Source organism: Heptranchias perlo, chromosome 23, assembly GCF_035084215.1.
Source record: "Heptranchias perlo isolate sHepPer1 chromosome 23, sHepPer1.hap1, whole genome shotgun sequence".
Lineage (NCBI taxonomy): Eukaryota > Metazoa > Chordata > Chondrichthyes > Hexanchiformes > Hexanchidae > Heptranchias > Heptranchias perlo.
The window spans coordinates 9,665,636-9,690,689 of record NC_090347.1 but is presented as its reverse complement, the minus strand read 5'-3'; the positions used below and the strand labels follow the sequence as shown (position 1 = coordinate 9,690,689).

The following is a 25,054-nucleotide window of genomic DNA, read 5'->3' as shown; positions in this document are numbered from 1 at the left end:
TCCAAGGGCTTTCTATTGTGGATCGTCTTGTCTTGGAAGTAACTTCCAAAATCAATGATGACAACTGTTTCTGTCACTAATTCAGCGTCAACTTCAGAAGGAATGAGACCCCATTTCGGGATTTAAGATGCAAATCCACAGTGCAAGGTCTTTGTGACAGAATTCAAGTGGATATTCTGACAAGGAGCTTGAACCAACAGAGCTAAGCTACAGAATGCAAAAGGTAGGAAATTAAACGTCAACTACAAGCCCTTACAGCTAACTTAATTTTTAATGCTAATTTTTCTTCTCTCGCTTTTACATTCTATATTACGTGTTTGAAAGGATAGCTTGGTGGGGCCTCTGTCAATGATAGTTTAAAAAATATTTAATTGGGCAAACAGTTTAAGTCATATTAGTATATCTAAAAAAATCTACATCAGAAGTAAAGGTAGAGGATGTGGAGTGATAATCAGTAAGGTATCAATATATCAGCAGCCTCTCGTGGACCACCTCTACAGATAGTTGTGCAAGAATGTCCCTGCAGGCAATTAGGAAGGCCAGTGGCATATTGGCCTTTATTGCAAGGGGGTTGCAGTACAAAAGTAAGGAAGTCTTACTACAATTGTACAGGGCTTTATTGAGACCTTACCTGAAGCACTGCATACAGTTTTGGTCTCTTTATCTAAGGAAGGATATACTTGCCTTAGAGGCAGTGCAACGAAGGTTCACTAGATTAATTCCTGGGATGAGAGGGTTGTCCAATGAGGTCATGATCTGATTGAATGGCGGAGAAGGCTCGAGGGGCCGTATGGCCTACTCCTGTTCCTATTTCTTATGTTCTTATCTTATGTTCCTTACACCAATCTGGCTCAGATCTGCCTCTTCCGGCCAAATAGATTCCTATTAGTTCTACCACGCAATGTTTTGGTTGGGCTGGAGATAATAGGCTCGTTTCCAATGTAATACAGGAACCATTAGCCGAGAATTCATATAGTCCCATGCATTCCCCCCCCCCCAGCACTAATAAGTGCCAATGCCTCTTGCTGAGACAATTAGGAGGTGCATAAAAGCTGAAACAGTGCTTTACAGTGAGATTAACTAATATTTCCCCAGCTCCCTGTTACATACTTTTTAATTCCTTTCTTAAAGGATCCAGACCAATTCCACCCCCCTCCCCTCCCCTCCCCTCGAGGCTGCTCTTTTGCAGCTTGTGGTTGGGCACAATTATGCTGGTGGGAAAATTGAAACATATTGGACCTGTAGAGATTGTTGTGGTTAAGGTGGAACAGAGGCAATTTACTGTCTTGCCGTGCTGCTCCTGACCTGGGAGTGCTTGACGTCAACACTGAGTGCATTAAAATGAAAATTCTACAGTACTTAAATCCCTCACCTCGAAGGCAAAAAAAAAACTCAGCCCAATTTAAAATTAAAACAAGCTTCCAGCTGGTCTAACAAAATAACTGCGTCTGCAGAATCATAGTCCGCCCCTTCGTAGCAGGCGTAAGCATTCTCCAATCCCACATGATGGGGTCTATTTTATGATTTCCACTCAGTAACTGGATGTTGTTAACCACAAATAATAGTTGCAATGTGTTTCTGTTGACCTTTTCATTATTTTAATTGTGACTCATTTGAAATGCACAGCTATAGCAATAATTGTTTATTCATCATATCAGACAAGTCAATAATTACTGTTTGTCAATGCTCTATAATAACTGAGCAGGCATTCTCCAAGTGGAAGAGAAGCAGCTTTCCTCTTGACACATCCGACGCAAGATCAGTGGGTGAATAACATGCCATATAATTTCTGTAGGTGTTAAATATGATGTGTGATAGCCTGAGCTAAATAAGCAGGAGTAGAGCATTCAAGTACACAGGGAGAACTCCTCTTAACAAAAAAACAGGAGACTGCTGGTTTTTTGTCATAATTAACAACCCATTAATGAATTGGTGGGAATGTGCAACTTTGAATCCTGCAATTTCATAGCAGGAGGAGGCCATTCAGCCCATCGTGCCTGTGCTGAATTTCTCAGAATGTGATTCTGATAGCAGACCATTAATTACGAATTAAAGCAGACATTGTTCCGTCTCTCATTCATTTCAACCCCAGGTCCCCTCAATTGTCCCAAGTGGAGAAATTTGCAATGGTTGAAGTTCTGCAGAAATGTAGAGGCAATGACACTGGATCACAAACCGAGAGGTCCCATTATCTGTACAGGTAGATCTTCTTGTACCCTGAAAACGAATGACATGCAGGAAACCATCTCTATTATGCAAAAGGCATCATAATAGACATCGTCTACCAAGTTGTACCTGTTCCTGAGGGGCATTTCCGAAGGTTCTCCAGAGAGAGGGAACCTTTGGGAACGATCATTCAGAGCAGTCACAAAGGTGAGCGAGAGATCTCCGATTTGGCGCAGAAATCTCCTAGAACACGCTCAGATTGATCTCTTAAAGTACGGAGTCACAAATCACAGAGATTGATTCCCAGAATGCAGTGATCTCTGCAGCAGTTATATTCATAAAGCACTGTGATTCGCAAATTTTTTTTTAGTCTCCACCCGATCAAAAACATTCCCCAACTAACTACTGACGTTGGTTACAGAAAAGAAATATCCATGTCTTTGGGAAAGAGAGTTCAACTCACTCTGGCCAGATTGCCATACATGTCTTTGAAAGGGTTTTGTTTTTTGTTACCAATGAGGGCATTAATCATTATTTTGCATTTACGCATTATTCTTCCTGACATGAGATTCGCCTGCCGTCTGTGTATTTAAGGATAAATTCAAAGCTTTCTTGATAAAACCATTATAAAAACTTGCTGCAGTGGATCGAAGGAGGCTGTGAACGTCTTTCTGGGGTTGATTTATAGCGAGTTGCTCAGGGCGCTATTTTTAATAACTACCTGATCTTCTGTGGCGTTGCTCATTTTAATTATGAGTCCAGAGCACAGTTTTGATGTTTAGCTGATATGATGGAGCAGTATTTAAACAGGTGTGTCCCTTCCAGGCCAGTGCTCAGAGACTCCCTGCTAGGGGGGGGGGGGGAAGAGGTTAAATATGCACATCTTGAAGTCAAGTAATGGCTAATTACTAAGGTAAGTTTCTGTACATTAGCAGCTGTTTCGAATCCCTGGCTCCCGCCCTTAGGGAGAGGCTAGAATATCAAAGTGAAGAAAACCAGCAGGAAATGACTGTCTTTTTAAAAACAAAAAATACTTTTGACACTTGAAGTGTGATGGATGCAGACTAGACACAAAACTTTTATATACTGGTATATGATGTCATCAAGTGTAGTCTTCAGGTGAAGCAGGGTTAGAGGACAGGAGATAATTTTTTAAAAATTGAAAAATTAAAAGGACAATAATAGGTCTATTTATATGATTAAAAAAAAACCTTGATTCTTAAAAAATTTAAATCGATCAGTAGGGGAGATGATATTGCTGCGCAGCTGCCTGGATTTATTTTGTTGTGTGCACTCTACAATGGTACAAACCTGTCAGATGTTGAGCTAGTCTCAGATTGAGCTTGTCAAACTGCTCCAGTTACCAGTGCTCTTACATTAAACTCAGGCATTTTGCTATGAAGTATTAGAGATTGTAGTGCAACCAATTACACACAATAAACAGGAAAACAATTCAAACCTAACGTAATATTTTAAACCTGGTCCATTGACTCCGACACCCACTGCTGAAGCTGCTCTGTTCATCAGTTTAGCTTCTGACTGGTTAATTTATCACAATTTATCACTGGTTCACAGTGGCTGAATAAGTCAAATTCTGTTTTACATAGAATATGCAGCACAGAAACAGGTCAATCGGCACAACAGGTGTTTATGCTCCACAGGAGCCTGTTCCGTTCATACTTCATCTAACTCTATCAGCACATCCTTCTATTCCTTTCTCCCTCATGTGCTTATCTAGCTTTCTTGTAAATGCATCTATGCTAGTCACCTCAACTACTCCTTGTGGTAGCGAGTTCCACATTCTCACCACTCTCTGGGTAAAGAAGTTTCTCCTGAATTACCGATTGGATTTATTAGTGATTATGTTATAGTTATGGTCCCTAGTTCTGGTCTCCCCCACAAGTGGAAACATCTTCTCTACATCTATCCTATCAAACCCTTTCATAATCTTAAAGACCTCTAACAGGTCATCCCTAAGTCTTCTCTTTTCTAGAGAAAAGAGCCCCAGCCTGTTCAATCTTTCCTGATAGGTATAACCTCTCAGTTCTGGGATCAGGATTGCCAAATTTGTACCAGTGTTTTGGGGGTCGTATTCTGCGATTTTGTCCATTTTTCTGTGCAAGCTGAGAAGCAGTGGTGTTGCCTGCAATATACAACGGGGCTGCTATTCCCAGTAATTAGGGACCATTGATTATGTTGACTGAGCAAGTCAAGTTCTGTTTTTATTACACGTGATTCTTACCAATGCTTTGGGTTTGTCTTCTGTGATTCCCTCCGCTTTTCCATGAAAACCAAAGACTAGTGGATTTTCACCAAAGGGTTTAAACCACGCCTGGGTCACGTTCTCAGGCAGCTGAGATGGGAACACCAAGGAAAACCTTTATATGACAAAAAAAGGGTCGAAGAAATACAGACATTCTCGTTAACAGTACAGCAAAGGAAGAGGCAAGGAAGGAAAAAAAAAGAAAATGTAAGATATCGTAAAAAGTTTATTAGTCTGGTGATTTAAGCCACATGCTGGTAGCTAGATGGAAATAAAACATTGAACAGCCGTAATGACCCGTATTGATCAGTATACAAAGTACTAACAGCGGTAACACTTAAAAGACAGCCCGCTTACTGGCTTCATGCAACTGGTCATTTTTTTATATATAATAAATGTTGCGTCTGTATAGCATGATGAGGGAGGCAAAAATTGCTACACACTCAGCGCCTCTTTTTAAAATTTATACTGTGACACTATAGCTGAAAGCCACACATGTAGCAACTAACGTAGCTAGGAGCTGCACAATTTTTACATCTCTTTGGCAACATTTACAATATATTCATCAGTAGTCTGAATGGTTTTACAAAAATAGTATAGAGATTGCAGTTTAACTGATTTTCTACACTATTCAATATCAAACGCATAAAGGCAGAAACACTAAACACTGTGGACTGAATACTGTGAGGCATGTTCAATGGTAAGACATTTGTACTGTGGTGTGGGCAGAGAAAGGTTAATAAGTAGCTTCATCCAAGCACTTCTGCCAGATGCCCGAGCAGATGAGGACTATAAGCGGATGTATTATTTGCAAAATGTATTTCATTACAAATGTAGCCCGAACAGTCTGCAGTGTATATTTTCAGTAAACCTTCACAGTTGCTTTGCATTGGAAATATCAGATTCCTCACTGTGGTCGGCTTGATCCTAGCGACCTGTATGGTCTTCCTCCATATAAGAAATGCCTCCCTTCAGTCTTAATCTGTCCCATCACTTTGGGGTGTTGCAGCTGAATTGGAGATCACATCTACCTGCAGTGAAATCATCAGAATCGAGGGAATCCTGATTAAATACAGATCGGTGGCTAGGACAGGGTGTCCAAACTACATGGAGGAGACTTGTGAATTGAACAGCAACTTTAACCACCACAGGTGTTGTAATAGTGCGTCCATACGCGCTAGCAGCCAAATCTCGCAATCAAATTGTCCAACAATTCAAAGCAATTAAAGTCATCGAGCGAAACATTCATTTGCGATTCTTTTTCTGTCAGATCTTGTCCATTGCTTTTTTTTAAAAAAATAAATAAAATTCCAGCCCTGGCCATGTGAGAGTCATTCCCTTTCAGCATCCTCACTACTGCCTGTAAGGAATTAGGGGGAAAAAGGCATTAGCAATAATAGCATTTTCTGCAGTAACATTGAAAAAAAGAAAGACTTGCATTTATATAGCGCCTTTCACGACCTCAGGCTGTCCCGAAGCACTTAAAAGCCAATGAAGTACTTTTTGAAGTGTAGTCACTGCTGTAACTTAGGGAAACGCGGCAGCCAATCTGCGTACAAGGTCCCACAAACAGCAATGTGATAATGACCAGATAATCTGGTTTTAGGGGTTGATTGAGGATAAATATTGGCCAAGATACCGGGGAACACTACCCTGCTCTTCAAAATATGATGCAACATTGGGTTGACTTAGGCTACGTGCACTTCTCTGAGACTGGTACACGTTACAATGGTCATACTGGCCCATATTCTATATTTTTCCAATCTGGAAGCAGTTTGATGTCCCACACATGTGCAGGTATTGAAAGTAGGCGTAATTACACAGGAAAGGATGGGCAGTTATGCCAGCATGCACACCGCTTGTTTACATGGATATTCTGTAGGCACTTCGTAAACTGGAGTTGTATCTTACCCTGCGTGCAATAAACAAGGATAGCTGACCTCGCCTGGGCCTGCCAGGTCAACACATTTAAGTAAACAGAACACTGACGCACTGATCTAGATTCAAGGAATTTGATTGCCTTGTGCTTGGGTGTCATGTTTCAGGGTTCCTGACTATACTGCATTAATCCTGGAGAGGAGGAGTTTGGACTTACTCATGTTAAAAATACTACTGTTAAGTTAAGTGTAGCTCTCCTCGAATTAAATTCACAGAAGAGCAGAGCTGGGAAACGTAGATTAAGATTCAGACAAAGGACAATGAAAGGTATTTTAGAGAATCCGGTTTTGTTCACACTAATTGAGATCAGTATGCTTCTATACATGTGAGGCCAGAATGCAATGTCTTCTAAGAATTTGGAGAGGGGGTAGTCAGTTTGATGGCAGGCCTACTGGCGAAACACTGAACGGGGAAAAAAAATCAGAGGGACGGCCCTCCCACTTGCAGGGAACATAAAGAGAAAAGGACAAGGCCAGCTAGCTCGGTCTGAGGATGAGGTCTGGCCTATCAAGAGGAAGCTTGCTCATCTCAAGCCCACAGCCATTAAGGATCAGAAGACTGGTGAGGGAAAAGTTAAGCAAGTTCACTAATAGAGATAACGTGGCCTATTTTTAATTAGAAGAAAATAAAGAGCTTGCATTTATATAGCACTTTGTGTCCTCAGGACGTCCCAAAGCACTCCACAGCCAATGAATTACTTTTTTGAGTGCAGCCACTGTTGTAATGTAAAGCAATGGCAGTGCAGAATTAAACCTTTTATGGTTTTTTTTTTGGAAAGAATTATAAGTTATTCTTGAATGTGAAATCTCCCAATGTGGTTGACTGTGCAAAACTGTCATCCTGTTTTGCTGCAAAGTTGATTGAGAGGTTTTGCTTACCTCCAACTGACTCAATATCTGAATCCAATACGTGTGTAATTGAGAACCTAGAGACTGTGGCAGGAGAGACGGTGAAACGGGAGAACCGTGTTTGCTGCACCTGATTTTGCTCTGGCCCCGCAGGAGCAGCACTGGGAGCAGCTTCAGACGGCAAAGAGGGGCCTTCAGTCACTAAGGATGACTTTACTGACACCAAAGGAAAGTCATCGTCCCACTCAAAACCACCACCTGATGCACAGAGAAGCAAAATACACGTTGGTAATCAATTATTTACCTTAAAACAAAAATAGTCTTATAATCATAATTACAATCATCCGGTAGCACCAAATTATTCAAAAGGTGAACTACAGCAGAAGATGAATCTTGATAAATACTTATTTTGCTTAGAAATTTTGTGCAATAGATCGAGACTTCATAAGGAAAGACTTTTCTGCTTGTGCATATCACCAAAACACGCGCACAGTCCATGATTTTCCATCTGGACAGAATATTATGGGCTGTGTGCACAAATTCCCACATAAACTGAAGGAGAAAAGTACCATGGTCTCCGACATGACTCATTGTTGAAGCAAAGTCCATAAGTACTTCTAAATTAGACAGTTGTTTGAACAAGTGGAATATTAAAGAGTGTGCGGAGGGAGCAGGAAAGTGGGATTAGACTAGATGGGTTTTTGGAAAAACTCACTGGCACAGACTTGATTAACCAAATGACCTGTTTCTGTGAGTCAATGGGAATTGGACATTATAATTGGGTACACACAGATACCCAGATAAACCACGGGATTCTTCTGATTAATCTATGGAGCAGCACTGTAAACGTGTTTAGGATTTCAATGTAAAATGAAATCGGAGCGGGCATCTGCACAAATATTTACAATGCTGTTGTACATACTTGCTCCAACCTCTCAAATTATACACAGTGTCTAACAAGTAACTGCTGTAAAAAATCTTCTAACAATTATAAAGCAAAATTAAACATTTCTCAATCTGCAGTGTATTGTGAACACGTCACTCAAACTGGAAGCTGTTTATGAAATTCACATTACTTTCTTCGGGGAAGTTTTCATCCGAAGAATTGTTGGTGGTATTCTGCCTCTCGGTTGGCATGGAGATATTGGTGCTTTTGCTTTGCGAGTGTTCTGGCGGATGTTGAGATGCTGGGTCAACTTCTGGAATGTTCTGCTCACTCAGTTCACTTGTTGGACTTTCCTAGAATAAAATATGCACACAATTAATTATAATCCAAAGTGTTTACCAGGTTCTGATCTCTCCGGTGCTCTCCCACTTCCTCTTTTTCCCTCAGGAGACAGCATTGAGAGGGAACGAGCGAAAGACTGGAGGACAGCAGGACTGGAGCACAGCACTGAATGGAGAGCTGCGGGAGGGGATGAATGGGAGAGTGGAGAGTAGCTGGACTCAGCAACAGTGGGTGAGGAGGGGTGGAGTTAACAGCAGGTACGTTTGCTGGCCTTTGGCCCGCTAAGAATGAGCATGTTCTACATCAATCTTTTGGACGCCAGCCTTAAGACGGGCCCGGTCTTGTACATGCGTCCGGGTGGTGGTACAGTGTGGGCAGTTGTGTTGCTGTCTGCTAGTGGGGGATGGCATACCCAAAGTCCAGGCTATTGATTTTGTGTTAGTTTGGGTGGGGGGGGGGAACGGAGGGAGGGATTGGAAAGTGGAATAGGGAGGTTTATGATTTTTTTTTGTGAAGTACTGATTTTTTTATGCGTTAATTATGCAATGTTTATTTTCAGGGACATATAGTGCCACAGACACTTTTTGTGAGAGTGCAATTGGATGGTTTTGTGACTGAGACAAATAGAAATGACATTCCAGATGGTTCTGATATCTGATCAACAGTTGGTGACATGGCACTAGGCTGATAGGTTGAAGAGGTAAGTGGCTCTGAGATCTGATTAGGTGAAGTTCAATGATGTGATTGGTTGAAGGGACAGTGGTTTCTGGTTCTGCATTCAGAGATCTCTCTATAGCAGTACAGGCCAATACACTGCACTACCACCCGGACACATGTACAGAGATCTCTCTATAGCAGTGCAGGCCAATACACTGCACTACCACCCGGACACATGTACAGAGATCTCTCTATAGCAGTACAGGCCAATACACTGCACTACCACCCGGACACATGTACAGAGATCTCTCTATAGCAGTGCAGGCCAATACACTGCACTACCACCCGGACACATGTACAGAGATCTCTCTATAGCAGTACAGGCCAATACACTGCACTACCACCCGGACACATGTACAGAGATCTCTCTATAGCAGTACAGGCCAATACACTGCACTACCACCCGGACACATGTACAGAGATCTCTCTATAGCAGTACAGGCCAATACACTGCACTACCACCCGGACACATGTACAGAGATCTCTCTATAGCAGTACAGGCCAATACACTGCACTACCACCCGGACACATGTACAGAGATCTCTCTATAGCAGTACAGGCCAATACACTGCACTACCACCCGGACACATGTACAGAGATCTCTCTATAGCAGTACAGGCCAATACACTGCACTACCACCCGGACACATGTACAGAGATGTCTCTATAGCAGTACAGGCCAATACACTGCACTACCACCCGGACACATGTACAGAGATCTCTCTATAGCAGTACAGGCCAATACACTGCACTACCACCTGGACACATGTACAGAGATGTCTCTATAGCAGTACAGGCCAATACACTGCACTACCACCCGGACACATGTACAGAGATCTCTCTATAGCAGTACAGGCCAATACACTGCACTACCACCCGGACACATGTACAGAGATCTCTCTATAGCAGTACAGGCCAATACACTGCACTACCACCCGGACACATGTACAGAGATCTCTCTATAGCAGTACAGGCCAATACACTGCACTACCACCTGGACACATGTACAGAGATGTCTCTATAGCAGTACAGGCCAATACACTGCACTACCACCCGGACACATGTACAGAGATCTCTCTATAGCAGTACAGGCCAATACACTGCACTACCACCTGGACACATGTACAGAGATGTCTCTATAGCAGTACAGGCCAATACACTGCACTACCACCTGGACACATGTACAGGAGATGTCTCTATAGCAGTGCAGGCCAATACACTGCACTACCACCCGGACACATGTACAGAGATCTCTCTATAGCAGTGCAGGCCAATACACTACACTACCACCTGGACACATGTACAGAGATGTCTCTATAGCAGTACAGGCCAATACACTGCACTACCACCCGGACACATGTACAGAGATCTCTCTATAGCAGTACAGGCCAATACACTGCACTACCACCCGGACACATGTACAGAGATCTCTCTATAGCAGTACAGGCCAATACACTGCACTACCACCCGGACACATGTACAGAGATCTCTCTATAGCAGTACAGGCCAATACACTGCACTACCACCTGGACACATGTACAGAGATGTCTCTATAGCAGTACAGGCCAATACACTGCACTACCACCCAGACACATGTACAGAGATCTCTCTATAGCAGTGCAGGCCAATACACTGCACTACCACCTGGACACATGTACAGAGATCTCTCTATAGCAGTACAGGCCAATACACTGCACTACCACCCGGACACATGTACAGAGATGTCTCTATAGCAGTACAGGCCAATACACTGCACTACCACCTGGACACATGTACAGAGATCTCTCTATAGCAGTACAGGCCAATACACTGCACTACCACCTGGACACATGTACAGAGATCTCTCTATAGCAGTACAGGCCAATACACTGCACTACCACCTGGACACATGTACAGAGATGTCTCTATAGCAGTACAGGCCAATACACTGCACTACCACCCGGACACATGTACAGAGATGTCTCTATAGCAGTACAGGCCAATACACTGCACTACCACCCGGACACATGTACAGAGATCTCTCTATAGCAGTGCAGGCCAATACACTGCACTACCACCTGGACACATGTACAGGAGATGTCTCTATAGCAGTACAGGCCAATACACTGCACTACCACCCGGACACATGTACAGAGATCTCTCTATAGCAGCACAGACCAATACACTGCACTACCACCCGGACACATGTACAGAGATGTCTCTATAGCAGTACAGGCCAATACACTGCACTACCACCTGGACACATGTACAGAGATCTCTCTATAGCAGTACAGGCCAATACACTGCACTACCACCTGGACACATGTACAGAGATCTCTCTATAGCAGTACAGGCCAATACACTGCACTACCACCCGGACACATGTACAGAGATGTCTCTATAGCAGTACAGGCCAATACACTGCACTACCACCTGGACACATGTACAGAGATCTCTCTATAGCAGTACAGGCCAATACACTGCACTACCACCTGGACACATGTACAGAGATCTCTCTATAGCAGTACAGGCCAATACACTGCACTACCACCTGGACACATGTACAGAGATGTCTCTATAGCAGTACAGGCCAATACACTGCACTACCACCCGGACACATGTACAGGAGATGTCTCTATAGCAGTACAGACCAATACACTGCACTACCACCTGGACACATGTACAGAGATCTCTCTATAGCAGTGCAGGCCAATACACTGCACTACCACCTGGACACATGTACAGAGATGTCTCTATAGCAGTACAGGCCAATACACTGCACTACCACCTGGACACATGTACAGAGATGCAAGATTCTTAAGATAAACAGACAGACGGGTTTAATTTAAAATATCTGCTATGAAATGTTACAATGTCTCAATGTTCAGCAAAGCTGCAACACTAACTGCATAAATAAATCTGAAATAAAAAGAGAAAATGCTGGAGAAGCTCAGCAAGTGAGGCAGCATCTGTGGAGAAAGAAACAGAGTTAATGTTTCAGGTCAAAGACCTTTCATCAGAACTGGAAGATGTTAAAGAGTTAAAGGTTTTAAGCAAGTCCAGAGCCAGAGAAAGGGGGGGAGGGAGGGGAGGAAAGAGCAAAAGGGAAGGTCTGTGATAGGATAGAGGACAAGAGTGATTAAATGACAAAAGGGATGATGGTGCAAGGCAAGGAGGGCAGTAATGGGACAGGTTAAGTTACTGCTATAATCAATCTATGGCACATTAAAAGGTTACTCAGAGTAATGTGTTGAACACTTAAGACAAAGTGAATCCTTTTTGCAATGAAATTATGGAATCAAATGCAACAGCAACACATTTGTAGATGTTCCAAACAAATGCTTATTATAAATTATTAATACTCTTAAACAATTGTGCCATTTATATGACTTTACTAAATGTCACTGTTGTCTCTGGAGATTCAAAGAAACCACAAAACCATAACCATGGTTTCACTTACTTGCTGAAGTATTGACGCAGTCAATGAACACATTAAACACAAACTTCAGACAGGATGCATACATGTCTAATGATACATGTCAGAAGAAGTATTGTTTCAGATTTGCATTGTTTTAAAGAATCAATTCATCATACCACCATATTAAACTGTAAGAATTTAACAGCCATGTCAAAGAATTAAGAAGTACATTTCTCAGTAAAACTTTCAATACATATGAACTAGAAAAAGGTAGAATTTCAGAATCATCTCATTTAGTTTCATCCTCACTATTCTGTCTCCATAATGCACCAAATTTACTGATGATGCAAAAGTAGTGGGATTAGCCGTCACCACTGAGGACTCAGAGAATCCAGGAGGATATAAATAGTTCAGTGGAATGGGCAGACAGGTGGCAGATACAATTTAACGTGGAGAAGTGTGAGATAATGCATCTGGGAGGGAAAAACAACTGGGAATATATATCCAATGGAAAGGTGCTGCTAGGTGTGGATTAATAGAGGGATCCAGGCGTTCATATACAAAACTGTTAATCGCATTTGCATTTTACAAATAGGGGCACAGAATCCAAGAAGGAATGATAAATCTGTTCCACGGCCACACAATACTGTGCAGTTTTAGGAGTCCCATAGTAGAAAGGACATTGAAGCCATAGAGAACGTACAGCATAGGTTCACCAGGATGATACCAGGGATGGGAAACTATTCTTACGAGGAGAGAGACTCGAAGTGCTCGGGCTATTCCAACCTCGCAATTCTCAAACCCACCGCCACTGCCTTCGCAGTCTCTGTCTTCTTACGGTTTCTCTTTGTCCATTTATTCCCACTTTCCTGATCTCTGATCACTTCTCTTCCTTTTTCCCATTGGATCTGATTTACTTTCTCTCAGGTTCTGTGAATGCCAGTTGGCACTGAGCTCACAACGTGTGGGCACTGACATTTCACACATGGGCAGAGACCTGAACAAACAGTTCTTCTGTTGCGCATGTGTGGAGTGGTGAAAAACAACTGAAAGATTCATATCTGGGGACGGAGGAAAGGACAAGCTCTATTATCAGTGCCAGTGACAGGCCTGTGATGAGAAAGTTATAGAAGATGGGATGGGCAAGTTTTGTGATTTTTTTTTCAAAACTGTTGAATTTATGTTTATATATTACAAATTTTATTTTAGGAGATCAATATTGGCCAGGACATGAGGAGAACTCCCCTGTCATCTTCAAATAGTGCCATGTGATCCTTTACATTAGTCAGACGGGGCCTTGGTTTAACGTCATCCAAAGGATAGCACCTCCAACAATGCAGCACATCCTCAGCACTACACTAATTATGTGCTCAGGCCTCTGGATTGGGGCTTAAACCCATGACCTTTTGACTCTTGAGGGGCACTGACATTGCACACATGGACAGAGGCTGATAAACCAGCACTCCTCTTGAACATGCCTGGAGTGACGAGAAACAGTGGGTGGGATGTGCCAACCCAAAGATTCATGTCCGGGAGATAACCAACAGAAGTTATTTAGACCATCCAACTCATCCCGATGTCCCCTCCATTATAGCACCCAACTGCTGTTTAAATGATTCGAGAGTTTTTGCTTCCAATGTCCTACTCAGAAAACTATACCAGGTATTAATCATGAAGAAGTGTTTCCTGATATCAGCCTTGTACTTGGCTTTTACCAGTTTGTACCCTTGTCCCCTTGTTCTAAAATTGAAGTAGTGCTGTGGAATAGCCTTTTCTATTCCACTTAATATCTTACATACTGATAGAATTTAAATACAGTCCTTGACAGCTGGTTAAATAACTTACCATCTAAGCGGATGCACCAGTCTATTAAAACAAAATAGGCAGTGTTTACAGCCCACCCTACCTGGTCAAAAAGATAGACAGTAACATCATCATAGAAAGACACTGCTTTTTTCTTCCGGTCAAGATCCTCACAGAATGTCTCGCACACCAAATTAGGTAACTTTAGAAGGCTTCTCAGATTCTTTCCATCATCCTTCTCTGTCACAATAATGGGAACAGTGGGAGTTTCTTCCTCGCTCTCTTCACTATGTTCCTGAATATTATAGCAGCAAAGTTCCTCATCAGAGTCATCACTTTCATCATCGTCATCGTCTTCTTCATCTATTTCTTCTCCATCAAAAGCCTGCCGGGGTTCTTTCGTGAGACTTAATAAAGGGAGCTCCAATGACAACTGAACTGACTGTATTTTGGGGACAATGCAGATCTCCAGCTTTTCTTCAACATTCAAGGAGTATGGTTGGAATTTCCTCATCTCAACATCAGTGCACTGAAATCCAACTGTGTCGCTACCTTGTTCAGATAATTGCTCTTCCAGTATTAGATCTGTACCATCAAAGATGCAACCGGATGCTTTGTGCAGGCACCCTTTGTTACGTAAAGATACCTGTTTCTTTAAGTCAAGATTTTCTGGATTATAACTGTTTTGAAGAAATCCATCCTTGTTCTTTGAATTGGAGCAACCTGCTTCTTCTAAAATCTGTCTACAAACCAAATAGTCAGCTTGAACTGCTTCTTTTTCATTCTTGATTTCTAAGTCCCGGTTATGAAACTCTTTATTTGTTACTGGAACGCATAACTCTGATATTTGCCCATTTGGATCTGTTTCTGCTTCTATCAATGCAACTGTCTCTGGATCAGCAAATGTTGGATCTATTTGTTTCTCAATGAAAATAGAAACTTCTGCAGAGAAGCCCTTTTTAACGCTTGCTAAGTCCTCTGCAAGATCATCACATAAACTTTGGATCAAATTGCAATGCTCTGAATTTTTACCTGCACTAGTTATGCTCTTAGTCTGCTTCAGGTCAGAACTCAAATGCATGTGATCATCCTGTTGTACAGGAATGTTTTCAAGGTGGTCTTCACTTAATTCCATTAGATCAATCTCACCTTGTACAAGATCATCTTTCTCCAAATCTAAGGTTTGATTTCTTTCTGACTCAACATCATAATCTGAGAAATATGCTGAATCCCTGTAGGGATTTTTTTCATCAAGGGACTGTGGTTCAGAGTCCTGTGACATTTCAGCATCATCACTGCCCACCTTCATCACAGTAACATTATTAGGTTTGCTTATTTTGTTGAACATCTCAGGGTCCCTCTGTTCAACTGGCTCCTTCAATACAAATTCAGGGGATTCAAAATTCTCAGTATCGTAGCCACTGTCTGCAGCCCTCGGTTGGAGTGATGGGTAATGTGAAGTTGGACTAAACATATCACAGGAACTAGTTGTAGAAGGGATGTCAAGAGACTCAAGTGAATCTGGTGTCCCCACAAGTTTCTGCAGAGATTTGTGAGAAAGAACAGTATCACTATTTTCATAGTCCTGCGTTAAATCTGTAAATATTCCTGAAGTGATATCTGTTTCATCTTCATCACTGCAAACATCAGTTTCAGCAAAGCTTACACTGGAAAGCGTCTTTACTGGAGAGCTGTCAGGATCTTTAGATTCTATATCAGATGAAAGGAAATTTTCACCTTTGTCAGCTGTTTCAAACTGGGGGGAACTCTTAAACTCTCTCACTTCAACTTCCACCTGATATTTATCATTGGCCATTTCCATTTCTGAATGAATGGTATCACTATCTCCTACTTCTATTTCAAACGTCAATTGGCTTGGACTATGAACCTCTTCTCCATCAATCTTTAATTGATTGGTCTCCATGGTGTCTTGTACAATTGCTTCCGATTGGTCATTATTACTGGCTAAGTCTGTGTCTTGTCCAGGCGAGCTAATTTCACCATCGTCAGTCTGTGCCCTGGTTTTGCCATAGTCACTAAGGGCACGGCTCTTCACGACAGAGCCAAGTAAAGGATCCACAAATTCTTCACCTCTTGAAACTTGTAACCTATCAGAAATAAGAATCCCCCTGCTTTCTTCATGCTGTGAAACTGCATTTAAATCAGCAAAAGACCCGTCTTTTGCTTCAGTGATGGACAGGGACTGATCAAAACTCTGACTGTCCTCACCGACTTCTTTGCCCTTCGCTTGCCATTTGCAGTCCCCATTCTCTGCTTCTGCAGAATTACGCACTATAGAACTGTGTGTTTCAGGTGTGTGGGAGAAAGAGAGAGGTGCCAAGTTCCCCAGCTTGGACAGGTCTTTATCTGAAAATTCTGTTTGGAGCCTTCCACAAAAGAATCCAGTGCCATTATTCTCTTGCTCCGGTGACTGTTTTGCTAAATCCATACTGCTATTATTTAAGAAACTATTGGATTCCCAGGATTTTATCTCAGAGGACAATAGGTCTTCTTCTTCAGTTAACAATGTGCCTGCAGGTGAAGCTGGAACCTTTTTGGACGGCACGTCTGCTTCTGAAGGGTCACCAACGGCAAGAGTTTTCGCACTGTCCAAATCATCGACTGAATGTAATGCTGTATTTACAGACTGCACAGAATATTTCAGCTCTTCAGCAGCAGGTAGTTGGCACGTTTTATTCGATCCAGTTTCATCCAGTTCATCATAAGAGGTTACAAACAATGAACTGGAGTCTCTGAAGGAACAAACTACCGAAGGAGATATTCCCAAAGGGTCCTCATTACTGTATTCTCCGGGACTCTGTGTTTTCCAGTCACTACTATTTTCAGAGTAGTTCTCTAATAAATATTGATTAGCATCATCTACTGTGAAATGTTCATAGTACGTTTGGTTCTTATTCTTGCTAAAATATTGGCTGTCTTCCCAGGAATCTTGGTTTGATGACGATACCTGACCCAAAAGAGGTTCCATGGTCAAGGATATGGTTGGGCTGTTTTCACAATCATCTACAGTGTTCCTTCCGTGTAATCCTTGCCAAGATGATGACTCCACCTGCAAACTTGTGTCATATTCAGGGCTATAGGAACACATCGTGTAGTCCAGATCCATATTGCATTCAGTCGGTTCCTCTATACGTATGTAGTATTCACCAGTTACTGAAGGGCTGTGTGCACTAATAACTGGCACAACGCCTGGAGGTTGCAGACTCTGTGGAATGTTAGACTGCTGCTTAGATTCATAGAAAGAGTTTGAGGAGACGGGGGAAACGCTCAAACTGAGCCTTCCCGATGCACTGTTAGGAAAGTAAATCTCCTGATACTGGGCGCTGCCGTGCCCCAGGCCCGCGGAAGAGGGCTGAAAATTATCCATTTGTGTGTGGTCCCACTTATATTCGAAGTTGAGGCCTTGGCTAGTCTCAGTTACTGTCAACACATCATCCACTTCAGTGTGAAACCCATCCGTTCCAAACTGCTCCAGGAGTGGGAAGGAGGAGACTTCAGCCGTGTGGCTGGTGCTTGAACCACTTGGTTTCATTGCATTCCAGCGCTTTTCAAACTCTTCCTCTGCCTCGCTCGATGCTTTTGCACAAAGATAACTGAGGAGCAGGTGGACTTCGTCTGCTGTCGGTCTTTGCTCTGGTTGCAGCCAACAGAACTGCATCACCTCATACCTGTAACCAACACATCGAGAGCTTTAGGTGACGGCTGTGGTGTGTTGATGGAAAACAAGTATCCATGCATTTCTGGGTAGAACCTTGGTTTTTTTTAAAAGATGGGAATTAATGTTGAATATAGAAAAGGCAGAGAGTGACACAAATTATTTGTTATAACAGATAAATTAATGTTTTTCCAAATATCTACAGTTTTTGAAGACTGATGTTAAGAATGCATTTAAGTTAGAGGGTAACTATAGTTTACAGCAATAAGCTGCAAATAATTGTAATTTAACCACACAAATACATGGCTGTTAGATTTTTTTTAATACTGATGTGGGCATATAATTACCTGATTTTTTTTTATATAAAAGTGATTTATAAAAGTGAAGGTTGCACACTGGAATTTGTAGTAAATTAAGATTAGGTTGTATTCATATTACAAAGTAATTATCATTGTGTAACAGGTGACAGGCTGCCATTACCCGTTAGATCCTGAATCACCAAACGAGCTGTGTGTGCAAACAATGAGGACACTTACGTACCATCGGTCAGACAGTGGCAGGTTCAGCAGGGGTTTCGGCAGTTTCAACTGCTGTTCTTTGATGGCATACGTAAGCACCTCTTTATCTGAGCACCGATGATAAGGCTGGTTACCAAACTCAAACAGTTCCCATAAAGTTACACCCAAGGACCTTCAAAAGAAAAAACAAATAGCCAATGGGAACAATTCAGAATCAAATAAAGGCGACTGCAACAAAGTACAATTCTTACAAATCCCAAGGTTGTCCACAAAAACAAACAAAAAGGAGAATGTTCACTGAATGATACCGAACCTTAACCTGATCCTCAAAACGTTTTTGCCCAATCATATTGTAATCTAAGTCAGCTCACATAAATATAGATTACCTCAGGATTTAATCCCTTCTGTTTATTCAGTGCATAACTGTCAGACGTAAAACATTCTCCCCCCCCAACCCCCACCCCCACCCCACCAAACCAATCCCATAACACATTACAGCCTTGTACTAAACTCAGCTACTTCAAAGAATTGCCTCCGCCCAGTGGAAACTGGAGAACTTCCTCTTACTGTTCCAGATCTCTGAACTCAAAGGTCATTCTTATTTGCTGGACATTTATTTCTAATGATAAATACTTGTACTGAAATGTTGAGGCAATGTGAAAGAATTAGGGAGCAGGGTAAGCTGTAATTAGAACAAGTGATTTTAAGAGGCACAACTTCCCATGACAAGTCCTGTGACTTTTTTATTAAATTTGCTCTCGGGATGTAGGCAATGGTGGCTAGGCTGCATTTATTGCTCATTCCGATTTATTTTGAGAAGGTGCTGCTGGGCCTTCTTCTTGAACCGCTGCAGTACCTGTGATGACGGTGCTCCTGTGATGGTGTTAGGTCGGGAATTCCAGGATATTGACTCAACGACTACGAAGGAAGGGCGATAATGTCCAAATCAGGATGGCGTGTGACTTGGAGGTGATGGTGTTCCCTTGATGATGTTCCTCTTGTCGTTCTCCGTGATAGAGCTCACAAGGAAGGGAGGTGCCGTCCAAGTAATCTTGGTGAGTTGCTGCAGTGCATCTTGTAGATAATACATACTGTAGCCCCAGTGCACTGGTGCTGAAGGGGTGAATATTGAACATGGCGACAAGGGCACCAATCAAGTAAACTGCTCTGTCCTGGATTGTGTTGAGCTTCTCAAGTGTTGCGGTGGCTGCACTCATCCAGGTGAGTGCGTATTCCATCACACTCTTGACTTGAACTTTGTAGATATGGACAGGCTTTGAGAGATCAGGAGGGGAGCAACTCATTAGAGTACGAGTATCCAGTCTCTGCCCTGCTCTTGTAGCTATGGTGTTGATATGGCTGATCCTGCTCAGCTTGTGATTAGTGGCGACCCCCAAGATGTTTATGGTGGGGGACCTGGCGATGCCATCGATAGTCAAGGGGAGATGACTGGGCTTTCTGTTGTTTGAGATGGGCATTACGTGGTGCGAATGTTACCTGCCACTTGTCAGCCCAAGTCTGCATGTTATCCAGGTCCTATTGTAGGTTGGCGTGAACTGCTTCATTATTGGAGAAGTGATGAGTGGAGCTGAATGCTGTGGAATCGTTGGCAAACAGCTCAACCGCTGACCTAATGACAAAGGGAATGTCATTGATGAAGCAGCTGAAGATGGTTGGGCCAAGGACCTTTCCCTGGGGAACTCCTGCAGTGATGTCCTGGGGCTGCAGTAACTGGGCTCGAACAATCACAACCATCTTCCTTTGCCTTGGGAATGACTCCAACCACTGGAGGGTTTTCCCTTTGATCCCCACTGACCTCAGTTTTGCTAGGACTCCTTGGTACCACACTTGGTCCGATGTTGCCGTGATGTCGAGGGCAGCTACTCTTTCTACACTTGCTATGTGCAGTGCAATTTGCTTCCAGGATCCAGTCATTTTATATAAAAGTCCCAGAGGCAGTGGAAAATTTTTTGGTGGATCTGAGCAAAAACAGATTACTTGCCATACCCACAGATAACATTCCCCCTTAAACCAGGGCTTGTGACCAGTTACTTGCTGTCCTCATCATTGCTTTGGTTATCTCAGTATTTCCACTCTGATTTAAATAGATAACGGCAATGGGAAGTAATCCAAATGGATACATGGAACTATAAAGAATATAAGAAGTTTTTTAAAGCATGCCGTTGTTTTTTTTGTTGAAAATATTAAATGGTTCAATTCGTGTCTGGGGGGGGGGGCTCGGGCCACCACTTAAAGCTGCATTTTCACATAATTTTATCGTATTGAGTTTTCTCACTTCATCTCCAAAGAGTGCTTATCTCACGCTGCTGTATGGCAACGTGGCTGATAGCAGCTCTCTGATAACAGGGAGTTTCTCACAGCTCCAGGATCCTATGCAAGACAGAACAGGTCGGAACGGAGGCCTTCCTGGTCTGTGTGGCTCAGTGGCACAACACGTAGGGTTGCCGACCCTCCAGGGGTGCCCTGGAGTCTCCAGGAATTGAAGGTCCCCCTGGGCACTGCCGCGAGCAACTCTGGAGAAAAATCATAGGGGCATTAAAAAAAAATTATTCAGCTTTTTTTCAATTCATTTGACCACTTTCATTTACTAGTTATAAAAATATTGGATACAAGGGGGAAAAGGCTGTTTTAATGGGTGGGGCAGTTGGAGACGGGAGGTCATGTGATGAAACCTCCAGGAATACGTGCAACCAGAGCTGGTAACCCTAACATCACATGATGCATTAATTCACTAAGCCAGTCCCAAGACTATCAATAAGTCACTTAAATATACTCATAAAGTACGTTCGTTATTTTTTAAAAAATTAAACGAAGGACTGAAGCACAAGTTAAGTTAATACATGGAGACAACAGTGGACCAGAAAAGAAGGAAAGGCTGGACTGTTGCTCGGAAACATCTTCTTGTCTGAACCAAACAGCAACATAGGCCTAATCATCACAGCTGTGACTGGTGCAATAATTCAGCCTGCCCAGGAAATTAAAGGTCTCAAATCATGAGCAAAATATTTATATGCACCTTCACGAGAGATGAGGGCCCTGCTGATACTTTCCACATGCTGGACTTTAAGGGGTTCAGATTGGTATCTTGTCGTTTCGTTTTGGGTGGGAGGGTGTGAAACACAATCGAGTGTTTACACAGAATCAGTCACTTGTTTTTAATATTTAATCGATGGCCTGTACAGATTATTTAACAGCATACTAGTAGTGTCGAGATGTTTTTGTGTGTGCTTGTGGTAGACAAGGGATAGAATTTCACTGTAACTATAATTAAGCTGATAACAGGAAAGCTCTTTATTTGCTATACTCTTCTCCAAAAACCATCTCAAGGGACTTAATATTCTCAATCCATCACTACTTGCTGCATAGATATTCCTGCTTTACGTTTCTCTTTTGCTTACGTGTTTGCAATTTTTTTTCTCACATAATTACTATGTTCTTTAGCCACTTATTACAAGCATTGCCTTATCATTGAGAGCAAGATTGCCAACGTTAAGAGGGCTGCAGACTTTTCCATAATGTTGTCAATGCATCTCCGTGTCAGGTGAGAGCAGCTATGGACAAGGTGGGTTCCTGTGATGATTTCTTTCCTTTGGAGATAAAGGGCTCCATTAGGATTATCATGTAATGGTCCAGCTAACAACCAGAAAAACCCAATCCACCAGTGACAGCACAGTTCAAATGCGTTAGGGCTCGGACCGAAATCTGGATCACCAGTTTGAGAGTCTGACGTGACTGTTTGAGTCAATAAGCCAGCTGAGGAGAAAAAGGGTTTCACTTTTGTTTTAATTCATTCCCCAACTACCCAACCTCAATTTTTTTTTTAAGGGTGGTTCTCGAGGTGAATGGAACATTTTCACTTTTGTGCCCATTGCCAGCATCACTTTGAGATGAGATTAAGTACAGGTTGGATTCGCTCCTCCTATTCTACTCCATCAATGTGCCTTCACCCAAATACGCAAGAGGGACACTTACCAAAGCATCAGTGTGCCATTTTCATTTCCAAACAAATCATCTTCATGACAGCTTTGAATGAAATTGCCCCCATTAATACTGAATTGGTGATTATAGTAATGTTGACATTTTCACTGGTTTATGATTCTCCTGTCGGGATGAGGGAGTTAGTTTATAGCAATATAAACATGGGAGGTCGGGGAATGAACATCATCTACCAGGACGTAAACTACAGAAGCGCTAATGGTAAAAGCATCCGGAGACAGGGCGGGTACCTTATTTATCTTCTAACAATTGTACCATCCATTACTTTTTGGCCTTCAGTTTTGTAGGGAGGCTGTGAGTTTACTATCAAATCACAAGCACCATTTAATATTTGATCACTGATAGGTGACATGTGAACTTACCCTTTACCCATCCATTACAGTTAAGGCCGGTAGCAGCCACATTATCTCAGAGAATGCTGAAACCATGACTCTCATTATAGATTATGGAGAGTTAAAAAAATATAAATTGTTGAAGCCAAAGTTGACACTTAAAATGAGTCAGTTTGCAATGACTATCTGTTCCCTGAAACTCTGGCATGAACATGAAACAAAGGAAAGGATATCTGGCTGTGATAAAGATTTATGTCCCATTAATGGATGTGCAGATCAGACTGCGTGATATGTTCTTCTTATCACCATGACAACTGAAATTTATCACACACTCCAATATTTGCATAATTTATTTTGTACATTTTGAAATACAAATCTCTGCAAGGAGCTGACAGAGTTTATTTTACTCAAACCATTATACCTCATTCATAAACTGGTCACTTACTAGTCTTCCTCTATTCCATAGTTCCTTGCTGTGTATTCTCGCAGCTTTATTGCTGCTTTAAAAGTTAACTGAATGCATTCAAGAGATGAGCTGTTAAACCGAGGCCTGTTTACGTGGAAGATTCCATCGCTAACCAACACCACTAAAAACAGGTTGTCTAGTAATTTGTTCATTTGCTGTTTGTGGGATCTTGCAGAGTGCAGTTGGCTGCCTCAATGCCCACGTAACAGGAACGGGAGTCGGCCATTCAGCCCCTCAAGCCTGTTCCGTGCTATTCTATCAGATCTGTACCTCAACTCCATTTACCCACTTTTGCAACGCACCCCCTCACGCCCTTTCCTAACAAAAAAAATCTATCGATCTCAGTCTTGAGGTCAAAAGATTTTTGCTAGGTAAGGTGATCAGGGGATAAGGAGCAAAGCAGTGACAACACTTCAAAAGTAAATTCATTGGCTGCGAAGCGCTTTGGGACGTCCTGAGAATGTGAAAGCTGCTATATAAATGCAAGTTCTTTCTTTTCTTTACAATCGTCGGCGTGAATTGAATGACCGATCTTGACCCAGTTCTTAACGGGAGTGCGCCCAATACATAAAATTGCATACAATTTTTCACAAAGCGGCACCACATTGACAATCATACCTAGAGAGGACACAAGAATGATTGTGGTGGGAAATGAAACATTACAATGATGCAATAGGAAGTGTCCTATTATTATTACTACATTTAAAGGGAGCTTTGCTCAACACCTGATTGTATCGCAGATAACTTAGAGTTCCGACTTACAATGGTGGAAAAATGGTAAGTTCCCCAGTATTAACATTTCTTCATCTGGATGAACAGCAAAGTCCTTCAAAAATACAAAATATTTTTTAAAAAAGGACCAAAATGATTCCCATTTCCATGTCCTGCTCTATGATGACTAAGATACTGATACTGACATTCTCACCACTTGCTCACCAGATATTACTAATCTTGGTTTGATCCACCACCAGCAGGTTCCCATGAACATCATCGATGAGCTCAGGTGCAATCCAACGCAGTGGAATCCAGAGCTGGTCAGGAGTTACAAAGTAATCTTTCTGTCAAAAATATTAGAAAGACAGTGTTCATATCACTCAGCTCCCAGAGATTTCCACACCAATATTTCAGAACAGTGACATTAAATGGGAATGTTTTCAATTACACTTCATTAACTAAACTATTAGCTTTTTAAGTTTTAAAAAAATTATATACTTCAATTGGTAATTCAGAAACAGGGAAAGAGTTAATAAGGATGACCAAGATTGTCCTTATTGTAGACATCACCAACATACAGAAAAAACCACCAAGAATAATACAATAGTGGCCAAAGAAATGTTCCAGGAATGACTTTAATCTCTAACTTTCCTCATCATTGCTTTCTTTCAGCTCTTCGCTTTAGGGAATTTTGCTTTTCTTTCCCACAGTTATTTCCTTTCCTACTTTTCTGTTCTTCTATATTTTATCTAATTTTTATCATTTTCCGCCTTAGCTTTCTCCAGATTGCCTTGTGTAATGTTTTGTTCTCATCCATCTCTCTCATAGATTACAGTCCGACACCAGCCCTGTGGCACCTATTTCAATGATTGGTAAACAACTGAAGTCTTGGCCTTGCGATCTGAGCATCACGCGGCAGGAAAAGGACAGAGGTTTCATTTAATTAGGGCGTACCAGCACTTGCAATGGCCC

The 25,054-nt window shown here is 42.1% G+C and overlaps 1 protein-coding gene and 1 long non-coding RNA gene across 7 annotated transcripts in view; one reads left to right on the top strand and one right to left on the bottom strand.

The window, feature by feature from the left end:
- LOC137341075 (uncharacterized) overlaps positions 1–25,054 on the top strand; it is a 33,434-nt gene continuing 8,380 nt past the window's right edge. Inside the window, exons 1-4 of one of the 2 annotated variants that reach the window (XR_010966948.1) lie at positions 1–223; positions 8,549–8,700; positions 9,003–9,143; positions 19,442–19,608. This is a non-coding gene — a long non-coding RNA (uncharacterized lncRNA). Of the gene's footprint in view, positions 224–8,548; positions 8,701–9,002; positions 9,144–19,373; positions 19,609–25,054 lie in introns of both variants that reach the window. The other variant, XR_010966947.1, reaches the window with a different exon arrangement.
- aatkb (apoptosis-associated tyrosine kinase b) overlaps positions 4,632–25,054 on the bottom strand; it is a 303,879-nt gene continuing 283,456 nt past the window's right edge. For all 5 annotated transcript variants that reach the window (XM_068003976.1, XM_068003977.1, XM_068003978.1 and 2 more), the window contains 6 exons: positions 24,305–24,426; positions 18,576–18,725; positions 14,463–18,048; positions 8,292–8,454; positions 7,246–7,473; positions 4,632–5,789 (listed from right to left, as the gene is read on the bottom strand). In XM_068003976.1, coding sequence (XP_067860077.1) covers positions 5,761–5,789; positions 7,246–7,473; positions 8,292–8,454; positions 14,463–18,048; positions 18,576–18,725; positions 24,305–24,426 — 4,278 coding nt within the window. In that variant the 3' untranslated portion in view covers positions 4,632–5,760. The remainder of the gene's footprint in view (positions 5,790–7,245; positions 7,474–8,291; positions 8,455–14,462; positions 18,049–18,575; positions 18,726–24,304; positions 24,427–25,054) is intronic.